The sequence below is a fragment of the Haliaeetus albicilla genome, chromosome 19 (genome assembly GCF_947461875.1).
Source record: "Haliaeetus albicilla chromosome 19, bHalAlb1.1, whole genome shotgun sequence".
In the NCBI taxonomy this organism is placed as follows: Eukaryota; Metazoa; Chordata; class Aves; order Accipitriformes; family Accipitridae; genus Haliaeetus; species Haliaeetus albicilla.
Window position 1 is genome coordinate 10,974,407 of NC_091501.1, and position 13,946 is coordinate 10,988,352.

The 13,946-nt window shown below is 40.8% G+C and overlaps 1 protein-coding gene across 7 annotated transcripts in view; it reads right to left on the reverse strand.

Moving 5' to 3' along the window:
• BICD1 (BICD cargo adaptor 1) overlaps window positions 1-13,946 on the reverse strand; it is a 182,695-nt gene that overhangs the window by 24,875 nt on the left and 143,874 nt on the right. For 3 of the 7 annotated variants that reach the window (XM_069807596.1, XM_069807600.1, XM_069807597.1), the window contains exons 6-7: window positions 10,191-10,342; window positions 3,386-3,593 (exon numbers count right to left, since the gene is read on the reverse strand). In XM_069807596.1, coding sequence (XP_069663697.1) covers window positions 3,386-3,593; window positions 10,191-10,342 — 360 coding nt within the window. Of the gene's footprint in view, window positions 1-2,110; window positions 2,302-3,275; window positions 3,594-10,190; window positions 10,343-13,946 lie in introns of those variants that run through there. The other 4 variants (XM_069807594.1, XM_069807593.1, XM_069807598.1 and 1 more) reach the window with 3 other exon arrangements.

Consider the following 13,946-nt stretch of genomic DNA (forward strand, 5'->3'; position numbering starts at 1 on the left):
AGAAAGATAGCAAGAAAAATCCCACGTTGTGCATCATTCCTTTGATCTGTTAACAGCAGTAAGAAATCTTCCAGAAATTGGCAAGAACAATGCTGAAAAATTCCCTACCTAATCCTCAACCTGATTCTAACATGGGCCCTGCTAATACTGGAATCTGAGTGCTCAGAAGAATCTCTGGTTTGAACCTGTCAGTCTCACAGGCTGAGACTAAGGCCATGTGATGGCATAAAATTCTGACAAATGCATTCAGAAAACTGGGACTGTTGTAGATTCATAGGGACAATTGTAAGGTAAAACAATAATGCTGTCTCTGAATATGTAGAGATGTACCTAAAATGCCAGGCAAACATTATTTTCTGGACAATTCTACTTTTCAGGTTGCTTCATCCTTTGGCCTCTGTTGCTGGAAAAAGTCAGAGACTGTGTCAGTGTTTCTCAATCTGTGGTCCGTGCATCTGTGATACTCCGTGAGATATCAGATGCTGGTCCACGAAAATGGTGAAAAAAAAAATTAATGCACAAAGACATTCAGGATTCAGAGTCCCAAATTCAAAGACCTCATATTTGACCATTTTACTAACAATTTTGCAATACAGGAAATTGTGTTTACCTATCTGTTGAGCACAATTCCTTTTTAAAATCATTACTTCTTCCACTAAACTGCATTTACAATATACAGTCAAGAGCTCTTCACATACAGATCATGCAGTCCTTGGATTAAAATCTGGTTCTCCTTGGCCTGGCACTATTGTAAATTGTATATGGGAAGTACAGTCACAATTAGAAGAGTCTTGTAAATTGTATGTTAGAAGATTGCCATTTTGGGCCCTAGATCCTTGGATTTCCAAACTGGGGATTTTGGCTATACAGAAAATGCAAAATCCAGTTCCTTAAAGAGATGTCCATCAGAAAGAAAATCATCCTTATTCTGTTGTAAAATGAAGAGGAAAGAACACAAGAGACACTGCCAGTGTTTAGGAAATAGAATCCTGTTTATGGGGTAGAAAACGAGCACGTGGTCTTCCATTGCCGACAAAATACAAAGGAATTGCTGAAAGATCAGTACCATTTATATTGTATATTTTAAAGTCTTCGTGTCTTTCACCCTCCCCACCTTTTTGTCCCCAGGAGCCAGCTCATTTATTTATTGCAACACTCCTTAGGAAAATGTCTTGTTTAGACTCTCTGCAGTTTCATTCTTGTCCTCTGAGTGGGTGTTACTTGCATGGCACTACTCAAAGGCAGCTGTGATATTGCTGGCACTGAGTGAGAGATAGAATGTACTACAGGATATTGCTCAGCTCTCCAAAATGAACATTTGCTTGAGCAGAAACCACTTTATGGGTTTTAGCTTTTATATTTTCTACTTATGCTTTGTGTGTATAACAAATTTCAGAACAAAGAATGAAAAAATTTACCACCAGACAAGAGTGTGCACATTTAAAGGCTAAAGGTTCTGCTCAGACGCAGAAAAAAAGTAATTACTAGCTTGTCTGTCAGGAGCAGAAAGATGTCACAACCTTTAAAATGGCATTCCAGTCTGCGTTTCTTTTCTACACCTTGTTCGAAGCAGATACTACATTTTGGCAGGAAATGAAGAGCAAAAGCTTCCTGCAAAGATAAACTTCATGACTCAATTTATATAAACTAAACCTTCTGTTAGTTTAACGTTACCCTTTAGAAAAACCTGACTGAACGCTCCAGGGCCAACAGAAGATGGATGCTGCGTAGGCTCCTGCATGCTGCCAATCACTCCCTTGCTGGTCCTCACACATCTGACTCCTCTGTCCCGGTGGGTTTGCGTCTTCCATGGGGACTACCAGCACAACCACCAGACTGAGCAGCACCCAGGCACAGGGGTGCAGCCTCTGTGGATCCCAGCAGGACTGCACCCACCTATACCACAGCAGGACTTTCCCCACTGCATCTGGAACCAGTTTGGGCCACCGCCGGCAGAATGTCATCTCCTGCCACAGGTGACACAGGAGGAGACATTTTGCTTTTCAGGTCTCAAGAAAATGCCCAAATTAGATTGCATCTGCAGTGCTGGGAGGGTCCCCTGCTCTGCTAACCACTCAGCACCACATGCACCCAAGGAAAAAATGTTTACCTGGTGTGGCCACGGTTAACCTTTTTTCCTTGCTGAGACGGTGCCCATGGATGAATTCACTCATGGAAGGGGGGCCCCTCAGAAGATATGATTCTGTGGAGGCGGGATGAGGGGGGGCTCTTAATAATTTCTGGAGGTAGGTCCCTGAAGTCCTGGGATGGCTCTGATCACAAAGGGAAGGTGAGAATAGTCTTGCAGGAGATCCAAGAAAAATACATATGGAAACAAAAGAGTTTTACTTTAATTACCTTTCAAAGCCTCATGAATGACAACATCAGGTTAATTTGCTTAACAGGTAAAAACCAACTAGCGTTGCTACCCCACGTCATTTCCACAGCAGGGCACCTTGCCTGCATTGGAAATCCTGGGTCATATCAGGGGAGGAGGAGATGAGGTTGAGTTATATCTCAGCACCCTGGAGTCGACATGTACAAGGCTCCCTGAATGTTCTCTTGGTTTTGCATTGTGACTAGAGCATACAAGAAAAGGGAATGATTATCTAGGACTTCTCTAACAGAGAGTCCTCTTCATCTTCAGAACCGTGGCGATCCCCACGCCTATAGAGCTTTGGCAGGGCAGTCACAAGACAAGATGAGAACTCACTGCTTGAACAGCGAAATATTTGCATTAGGTTATGAATGGCAGCCATCCCCCTTCAAAAGGTTGCTTGCTCCCATGTAGAAAAATTGATTTGAGTGAACGCATCCATATTCTTTTCGCACTGATGAAGAACAAGTGAGCACCAGAGCTTAACAAAGAGATGCAGTTTCTTTTGTGTTAAGCGCTGAAATGCTCATAGACCACAATCCTTTTTTTATTTCAGATGCTCATTATGGAAAACCTTAAGGAAAACTTAAGGAAAACTTGTTAAAGAAAATACATTCACGCTAATATTAAAGACATACAAGATGCACTGAGACACTGACAGAATATAGTTCAAAACACTGCATTAAGGAGAAGGAAACAACATAGTGAGTAGGTGGATCAGAACCACGTGTTGCCAGGCTTTGAATTTCATATTCATACCCTCTCCACCTCCTTCTCCCCAGTCAAAGTACAAAAAAAACCCCCAAAACCGAAAAAAAAACCCCGTTTACAATTCAGTGAACGACTTTAATGAAAGTCTGGCCACTGCACTGTACTGTAAAGATCACTGCATGCATACCTTTTCCTCTGAGTGCCACTGCTGACCAGTAAGTTTGGTTGCTGTGGGCCCTGACTATGCAGGAGGAAAGTGTCTATGCTTGGCACGGTGGCTGATGCCTCCTCACTTACTTTAGGGCTGCCGATCTTGCTCTTTCCAAGCTTGCCTTTGCTGCGTCGGGACTGCTCGTGGTCGAACTCTAAATCCTCCAGCCGCTGGGTAAGGGCAAGTTTTTGCTGGATAGCCATGCGCAACAGAGAGTTTAGGGTCTTCTTCTCATCCTCTGCAGCTGCTAGCTGCCTCTGCATCTCATCCAGCTGCGTGACGTACTCATCACACCTGGGAAAACAAACAGGGCAGAAATCTGGGGAACCAGTCCAAGAACCAACCCTACCAGTGATCATATTCCTGGGCTGCAGTTACAGGGCTAGATTCAGATCCAAGCTTTTGCCAAATCTGATCCTGGAAGCAGACAGCCTGAATTCTTCTGTTCCCACTTTGAATAAATTTGGACTTGGATTTGAATGATAACACTTCCCATTCAGCAGGAGAACCTCTATCTATAATATCAGAGTAGTCTATGACAATATAATACGTTCTCAATGCAGATAACAAGTAATTAGAGGGGAAGTTTGGGATTATCTCCAGGTTAGACCACAAATAACAATTTTGGGTGCTGGTTCTGCTAGTAACTCACCATGGATAAGAATGTCTACTAATTAGATAATACTATTTTCCATAGACAGTAATATCCACTTCTGCAAAATATTACCAAAAATGATGAAAAGAAGACTGCAAGTACTTTGAACACCTGACAACTCAGATTTTGTGAAGTGAGAAGCCCTCAGTTGTTTGCCATTGTTAACTGATTAAAGAGGTACTATTCAGGAAAACCCATGCCTGGAAGTTATTTCACATTTACTATTGAATCTCTTGGAGGTGTGCTCAGGTATCCACTGCTGTGGTCACCTACTCTTTTTTAACCCTCAGCCTCTTTTATCTGCATGAAAAACTGTATCTTTTTCATTTTCTTTAGAACTCTGATACAGATTTTGAAACAAAAACACCTTTCTCGTGATTTTGTTAGCATTTAAGACTGAATTCAATTCCTAAAGTTAACAGGAAGAGCAAGGCATTTCAGCATGGTCTGAGTCACTTTTCAAAATAAAATAGCTTCAGTTTGTTAAAAATAGACCATCTAATCAGTAAGAACCAAGAGTGATAAATGTATACCAGTAGTGAAATGATTCACAGGTAGCAGTACTGTCTGACCATCGGACATTTGTGGCAACATCCAAGAATTTTTCACATTAAATGATGCGCCTTTTGTCAAACCTCCTCCCCACATGATCTGAATAAATCTAAATAGCTTTGCTGTGTAATTACAATAGTGTAATGGATGAGGATTTAACTTAATTGGTATCACTCACAGGAAACAAGCACAGAAAATAATTTTAGTTTTCCTCCTCAAAATGTGTGACACAATAAACTTTTGAATTATTGCAAACTGAGGGATGAAACTAATTTCCCTGAAACTTTAATCTTCTCCTTGGGAAACAGAAATGAAGTATACTCAAAAATTCATAGTTATTCTTCACACACAAACACACACGTATTTATATATTGCTCTCTCCTTTTGAATAATTCAGGCACTGGAGGCAAAATGACTAAGTCAGCCATAGTTTCAGTGACAGTTTCAGTATTATCTTTCCTCTACAGGACCTTAATAAGCATGACTGTCTTTATTCAAGCCTTGAGGAAGAGAGATATTTCTGCAATGTTGGTTGGCTTAAAGCCAGCTTGCACACCTATTTCTGCTCCAAGCCATGAGATGTCTATTGATGCTTCAGGCAGTGTTTTTGACAGAGACATTAGAATGAAATCAGCATTCTGGAGATTAAATTAAATTCATTTGAAATAGGAATTACTGTAATATCTGTGCTATGAGAGTTTTAAGACTCATTCTTGTAAGCAGATAGATCCTGTATCCATCCCTCCTCTTCCCTCCTGCTTTCCTCTTTGTCTAGAAGACACCTTTTTTTTTCTTTTGAAAATTTTAAAAAAGTATCATCTGCAGCTACACCTGCTGCACAGTGCCGCTAGAGGAACAAACTGCCTTGCCTTAGTACGCCAATAAGCCAATTTTCTTTTTGGAAAAAGTTTGGTTTTCTTCAGGCTTTAAGACGTGTTCTTGGTATCTAGACATCTGCTTTGTAAAAGCAGCTACGAGCAGTTAAGAAACATAAGCTCCATGAAGATGGATATTACTAAAGCAGATTTAGGCAAACCTGCTGCTCGTAATCTGCTATGAACTATAACAAGCTGGTTCTAGAAATCTGGATATACTAGATGCTGTCAGCTGGCCTCAAACTCAAGACAAAAACCAATCTCATTAATACAACATTTTCCAACTGTTCTGATTAATTACATGCCCTTCCTAGAAGTCTCCCCATAACAGCAACCCCGCATTTTTGGCAGTTCACTGCAGTGTTTGGGTGGTTCCAGTCATCTGACCTCCACCGTGACTCCAAGTTTCCTATTATTTTTCATAAACACATGGTCTATTGTCTCCGTGTTTTGTTGCTCAAGCACATTGGGGCTTTTTTTGAGAAACAGTGTTCAGAAAGGTTAAACCTAAATCAGTCAAGTAAAGACCATAATTAAACTTTAGAAACTGCTGAATTAACAGCCTCAGATCTCCTTGAAGTCTGCAGCAGCGAAAGTTATTCCATGTAGTGGGAGGTAGCTACTGCCTGCAGCCACGGCGTTTCCCTTCACTGAAATATTCCCTGCTACATCCAAGTGTAGGATAAAAAGAGAAGAATTAAAGAAGAAAAAAGCATAACACACATCCATATTGCCTTTTACCCACACATTTTGTAAACATCCATCAAGGCTCACAGCATACCGAGGAAGAAAAAGGTTAAGAGCTCCTAGGAGAGATGACTTCTGGCATGGCACAGACCACTGCGGACCAAGCAGGTCTCCAGGATGCACCAGGGTTCTGAACAGGTCTTTCAGAAGTACTCAAATAGTAGTGAGTAACAAAAGTTAGGTTATGTCCTCCTGAGTCAGAGCTCTTTCCCAGTTTCCCCCTTGCTCCAGGATGGGTGTTAGCTGGAAGTGACTATTAAATAAACATCACTGTTATCTTGCTGTCTGCTGGTCTACTTATTGCCTATTTCTCATTTCTCTTGTCTCAGAAAGGAAGGAGACAAACACATAAGCCCACTTATTTTGTATGAACTGATCCAAGAAGCTTATATAGGAATTTAAGGGATTTCTAGTTCCATCTATCTCTTGCGTCTAGGAATGCAAACCAAATACCGAGTCAGGCTTACGCATAATTTAGATAACATAAATCATAGCAGAGCTTGAGCTAAAACCCAGTGACACTGACAATGACAGGTCCCTGCTCCAGCCATATAAGCATAATTCTCTTCTGCTCATAAATGTTTTCTCATGTAGGGTAACTCCAGGACCTGTCCAAACTTCCTAGTCCATCTCTTCAGCACACTTTTTTTTTAAGTCTTAACCATAAGAAAACATCTTGATGGATAGAGAATAAAATCAGTTCATGCAGTGTCAGGACTGTGACAATAATGAATAATATTTCTTGCTCTCTTCTTCTGAGTATCTCTGTTTAGGCTGGGAAAGCAAGCATGTGTAGGGATATGTAAAATTAGCTTTCTGAATCCTTTTAGGATCCTGCCTTAAAAGTAGTTCCTTCTATCCTTCAGCATGAGACTTCTCTTCCCTTTCTCTCCCAAGGCAACCCCTACTCTAGACTGGAAAGCTAATGTTTTAAAGAATTTATTTTTCATTTTCCCGCTGGATGAGTGCTGGCTGCCCATCTCCCTGCTTCCCACTCCCACAGCTCCCACCCTGGGTCAGCGACTCGGGGTTGGAGTGAAGGGAAATGACAGGAGGGGCAGGAAAGGGTCTCACCAGAAGCAGCCCAGGACAAAATAAGCAGGCTAAAGGCAGGAGCTGCAAATCTGATGGGCAGCACATGGCCCTGGCATCGCACAGGAACTTCAACTCTGCTCTGCCAACCCCATGCATCCCACAGGAAAGAAGGTTTTATATGCTGTTGCTTTCTTTTTTTAAAGAGAGGTGTTTGGGAAAAAGGGAGTTTGAACTGTATTGAAGACATATTCTTGACAGGTCTGAAATAAATTCAGAAAGGGATCACAAGGCTAATGAAGAGGGAAGGAGGAAGGTGTAGAGATCAGAACCACAGAGATTTTTGGTTTGGGAAAAAAACAGTCCCTGAAGGAAAAAGAGCAAAAGTAGAGGTACAAGCAGGACAGAAGGACCTGAGCCGGAGGAGAGAAGAACTGAAGAAAGAAATTAAGGAATGGAAGGATGCACAAGTGTCAAGGAAAAACACAGAAAAAGGATGGCTCCTGCTTTCTGCATAGAGGAGCTTTGAATAAAAGTTGTTATCTTCGCTGTTCAGACTGGAAACAGATGTGCTGTGCTCTCCTTATAATGTAATATGACATTTATCCAGTGCATTTGAGGAAGAAACCACACAAGTTCACCACCAGAATGAACATCCATTTGGGCACCAAATGAACAGAAAAGGATGGTTTATGAAAGAGAAAGGATATTGCTCTATCAAACAGTATATGAAATTATTTTCAGATCTATAATATAACTCTACTATCAGAGGGATGTACTCCCTACAGTACAAATTCAGGAGTAAGAACCATGTGATGCAGGATAACCATGGAAACCACTGTTTTATTCAACAGAAGACTAAACGATTGCTCTTATATGCTGAAGGTTGCTATTGCATCTAATGTTACTGCATGGAGAATCTTAGAGTCTTGTATTTTCAAACAGGTTTCTATTCTTCAACAGACATCTAGAATATATCAGCTCTCTGTCATTTAAGCAAATGCTATTCCAAATGGACTATTCAGAATGAGTCAATGATTTGAACATTTAGGAAGATTGATTTAATTATAAAGGCCATTATATTCCACAGCAAGGAAGGAAAAGGAATATTTTACAACAGAAAAATCTATAGGAGCACACTGATGCACACGACCTTGCAGTGAATGACTTTTTATAACTGTGCTCAGAAAATACTGGGCAAAACTTACAACCTCAAGGGCAGGGATACATTCCACAGGCCATGCACTGAGTGTTTAATCACTGTTGCATGGAGTTTACCAACAGCAGTAGATGCTTGGGTGGGGGTATCTCTGTTAATATTAGACATTTACAAAGTGGAAATCTGTAACTCAGCAAGTCACCCAGATTCCCTTTATAGTTCATAGAAGAGAAACAGAAGCTTCATTGCATCCTGCACACAAGACACCTAGAAAAGGCACCTAGATGAATAGCATCATTTAAGCCTAATTCTCACAGAAGATATTAAACCTTAAGCCTTAAACCCAACAGAAGTGTGCACTCAGAATGCATAAATAGGATAAAGAGCATTCAGCACACCAACAACCTAACATTCCCTTTAAGTAACAACTTCTAAATCTTCGCAAACTTCTATTACCTTGTAGGCTGATGATTTATGCTCCACGCAAGACCCTTTTTTGCTTTATGCTTATGATGCCACTCCTCTCCCCTGGAGTTAGTAGCCTTCCAAGTAGTCTATAGGGTTAGTACAATCATGTATCCCCTAGAATAATGAGCTTGCAAATAAAGATCGACACATACATTTCTAATACACACACACAAATTCCCGTTCTTGAAGAAAATCTTTAGATGCCAATGAAATCAATGGAGCTACCTTGGTTCACACCACCTGCTGAGTTGGTTCTTCATTTCCATTATGGCACTACACGTACTCTTCTGACGATGGACCTATGATGAATTTGTACACAGCACCCATGTCATGGCATGTCAATGTCCCTTCTCCTTCCTTCCCACCTCTCCCAGCTGCTGCTGCCACTGTCACTAAGCAACAAGGACCTTAGAAGGCTGGAAGAGGTGAGATGGCACCTATATATACCACAGGGAACACTGGAGAGATGCTGGCATGAGGCATGAAGACATCTTATCACTTATGGACTAAAGCACAAGCAACGAACCTATATTGTCTTTGACCATAAGGGGAAAAAAAAGCCTTGATATAACAGAATAATTTCCTAAGGATACTAATTTCCTTGCATGCTTGGGAATTAAGAGTTCATTGATTAAAATGTTGGATCTTTAAAAAAAATTATTTTTAGGCAAACTTTTAAAAAGCAGCTAAAACCAAAAGCTCTTCTGAAGAAGGTGTGGGAGAAGGAAAGATGAGAGATGATTAATTACTGTCCTGCCAGGAGTAACTATGTTACAGAAAATAAGTGAAACTTTTATCCTGTGAAGGAGAAGATAATAAATTGAATATCACCGAGTGAGAAAATAAGAATTCATGCTGGAGTGGGAAATTGCAGTGGCCTCACAATTATTAGTGCTGGATTACAGCACAGGCTGGTTGATGAAATAGATATTACTAGGGGTAAGTAATAAATCTCACGATAATGAAAACATGGGTTTCTAAAGATCATCATTAACTTTACATCGATAGCTTTACATGAAAGAATCACTGTGTACTTCTGAATGTGAAACTCAGCCACATAAATCTACTATTTGATTTCCACTTTAAAAAGCCCTATAAATGCAAATATACCAGAGGAATATATTGGCATTTATAACACTTTACTCAAGGTTGTATTGACATTGCTATTCTCCAGCTTTATTTTCCAAGACACGCATCTCAGCAGCACTTGAAAGCTTGCAGGTTTTGCACAGTGTGCACTCTAAGACTCACTCACCTTCATCCAGCAAACCTCTGACCTTGTAGAAAATAATTTCTGTCTCTCCTCCTAAGCACCCAACATACACAGCTAAGTCTGTTCTCACTTAGCACACACATATTTACTTTTACAATGCTGAGCCAGATGGTGAAACCATTTCCCTTACCTGGTTGCAAACATTGCTCTCAAGGATGAGAAGGTTGCTGCATCTTCCTTCAAAGCCTTTAATTCATTCCGTAGTTTGGTCATGGTTTCAGTCACCATTGCTTTTTCGTTTTCGTATTTATTCTTCAAATTGGCTAGTGCCACTTCAGCTGTCTGAAAAGACAAACAAGGATATACGCTTATCAGACAAATATCTGGCAACAGCTAAGATGCCATGCTTGATTTTACTTTTGATTTCCTTCTTCATTCACACAGTAAAAGAAATTAGACCTGAGCTTCATTGTGCTGCACCCTTTAATGTCTTCTTTTAAGTTGTACTCCATGAAACCAGGAAAAGGAGAAAGCAGTTGGAAGGACAAAGCCAATTTAAATGTACTGGCAACATCTCGACACCTTAAATGGCTCTGCAAAACTCTGCAGCTGCATGTTGAGGACTCAGGCAAGTAAGTTACTACAGCTTAAGGAGCTGCTACCATGTCATTTGAGCTGCAGTAACCACCCAGGTGCATCCCACGACCGTGTTGCAAACATGACGCATGGCACGGGAGACGCGGCCCCTGGAGCCAAGGTGGGAACCAATGTGTTTCGCCTCACGCTCCCTGCCAGCTGAGGCTTTCCTTAGGCAAGGTGACTGCCAGGATCTGACAGCCTGCTTTTACGTCTGAATGCTGGCCATGCCTACTGTTGTGCAAACCAGCATTATTTTGGTGGTTTTAACCACTACAAGAAAAGAAAAAAAAATTGTAAATTACAATTTTGACCTAACAGGAAAGCAAGGCTTTGTAGTCATCCTATTCCCTTCATTTTTTCTGCTCCTTCCTTTCTTTTTTCAATTTCATCCATTAAATCTCTTTAATTTACTGCTCTACTGCTTTTAATAGTTACATTTGTCTTATTTTTGCAAGAGTTGAACCTTCTGCTTTACCTATGAAGTTTAGTATCATTTTGAAGTTATTCAAAATACATAGCTTTGCAGAGGCTTTATACCTACTGCTGCTATAAGACATTTAAAATTATTGCCATTGAATGAGATGAAGAAAAAAATGTTTCCTTTTACATTTACTCAGAGGGAGTTATGGTTGTTTTTTCACTTTATTCAGTGCATAATAAGTTGCAGTATTTCATACAGGCAATCAATTTCCCGTGTTGATCTTGTGGGTTCTCAAGCCATCACCGGGGAAAGAAGTGTAGAAGAACATTAGTTTAAAGCAACCAGCAAGGGGATGTGATAAAAGATAGTAATAACCAGACAGTTGGAAACCTATTTTAAACTCAGTTTTCTGAAACTCAATACATTTGACACTAATAATGTCTCATAACAAAAGGACATATTAGCATCTCCTACTAAAATACAACTTTATTCATTTGTGTCTGGGGAAATAGCACAGTTAGAAATGGCAGCGTTGAAATAATTCAATTTTTTTTTAATTGTACACTCACCAATGTTTTCTCTACTTTCACACTAATTTACATTGAGAGAAAAGATTTTTAAAAATCACTAGTAACTACCTGTCATTTTAAATAGATGGGGTTTTCCATGCCAAATTTGAAATCATCAGCAATACATGTTAAAAAAATCAATCACTTAGGGGTATATTCAAATGAATGCAGCTTTTCTCAACATAGGATGGCAGATACCATCCTACACCTTTGCAGGACAAAGAAGAAATTGTCAGCTTTCTATCTGCTTTCAGCCATAAGCAAAAATGTACATGGGGAAGGATTAACCATGTTTAATAAAACTACTTTTTTTGAAGGGAAATCTAGGAAATAGTGCGTCAGAGGATGAATTCCTATTTAACAGATATGATTAAATCAGATTTATTTAAGAATTTTCAGGTCACTAATGAGGGAGAAGTGATTTATGTGAGCACAGGTAGACTCTATAGCTCAAATTGAGTTCTGCTTTGCCTCTAAGGCAGGAATTCAGATGTCTTTGCTTTGTAAGAGAAATACAGCCCCACGTTCCTTAACCTATCATACCTCATCTCTGAACACAGAATTCATGCAAAGATTTTCCTTTGTTTAGGAATGAAAATGAGTTAAAGATATGTGCCACCTAATGCTAGACTTTAAAAAAAAAAAAGTTAAATTTTTTCAGCAGTGGGATTATATATTCCATGTAAACCCAATAATTCACACATCACTGAAACTGTGCACAATGATCAGACAGATCATTGTGATCCCTACGGTTTAGTCTGGATGTCAGAGTAAATTAAATAGACATGTAACACTGCAGGATGAAAAATACTTAGAAATATAATTTACTTGGTGAATAAAGGTAACAGATGAAGGACTCTGTGAAATCTTCAAACCTTTTTTTTCTCCCCATTAGAGTTTTCCATAAAACAACATCTAGAAAATGAAGCATAAATTGCAAAACCTATTGGAAGTGCCTGGTAGCTCCCCACGCACCAGACAAACTTTTGAACACACCCTCTGCAGGCTGTCGAGGGTCTCCCTTCTGAAACTCTCCTAAGTGAAGAACGGATGGGTACAAGTGCTCTACTAGAGAAGCAAATAAGACTAGCAAAAATGTGGTTTTAATAGGCAAGGGAAAGAAGGGGGAAGCAAGCTGGGGAAGCTTCTGTTGGAAACCTGCAGCCAGGGCCAGCAGAGCAGCGGTGCATCACTTCAGCAGGAGGCACAGCGCGCTCAGGAGGTCCTTGTAAGAGTCAGTGGGCACCAGGCGGTGCAGATGCTCAGTTTACGTACAGCTCATCAGTTTGGGACCTGGATGCTGACTGAAGCTGATTGCTGTCAGACTCCTTGGCTCAGAGGCTGCCATTTTACAATGCAGCTAAGTCAATCTATATTGGCTAGCTGCCACCAAAAGAATAATTACTTAGCCTTTCCCCATTGCTACCCTTTGCACACCTGACAGTTTTCTTCTGTGCTTACTGTGAGCCAGTTTGGGGAGCCTGAAGAGACAGAAAACTCGCCTGAAGTACCCTGAAGCCAGAATGTGTGATGGGGAGTGGGGCTGAGGGGAGAAGGGGAACTTGGACTTTGTCTCTCAGAGGCACCTCTGTGTCTGGTCACCTCAGTTGTACCGCTAGACCGTGCCAAGAGCAACAGGCACAAAATGAACCGAAGCCATAGCTTCATGTTACTCTTCCTGCAGCACCAGCTCTAGTCTAAATTATTTCTGTTTGTTCCCCCTCTCAGCCAGTCTCCAAAATTGTACCCATTGAGCCGTATATGTGTGGTTGTGCCTGAAACCAGTTCTGCAGGATAATCTAGATTTTAATGACCTGGGGAAAACTGTGCGTTTGGAGAGCGCTCTGAAGGGAAGGATGGGGCAAATTAAAGTCTGCATCTCCAAGTAGGGGGTGCCAGAAGCAAGCAAATGCCCAGGACCTGGCTTTGATTTTCAACAGCTCTTTCTGAAGCATTTAGCTTTAAGCTGTAGTTAACTACAAAAATGTGTCAGAGAACCTTCGCTCCACATAAAAGTGCAACATCTGAGCAACACACATGGAAATGGAGAGCACAAGAAAAAGATGAAAATGCAGAAAAACACGTGACTACTCTTCAGGGAAGTAAATAATGCAGTAAGCCAGGAGAGGGGCTAATGACAGTCCTGATGGGACGAGTCATGCAGAGGAACTGGGTGAACACACTACCCAGCCCCTCAGTGAGCCACCTGGAGACACAGGACTAATTACTCACAGACCACTTAGCATTTGCTGTGCAGAGGACATTACCTGGAGCCGACAGCAAGGCTGGGAGGGAGCAGAGAGCTCCAACACCTGGA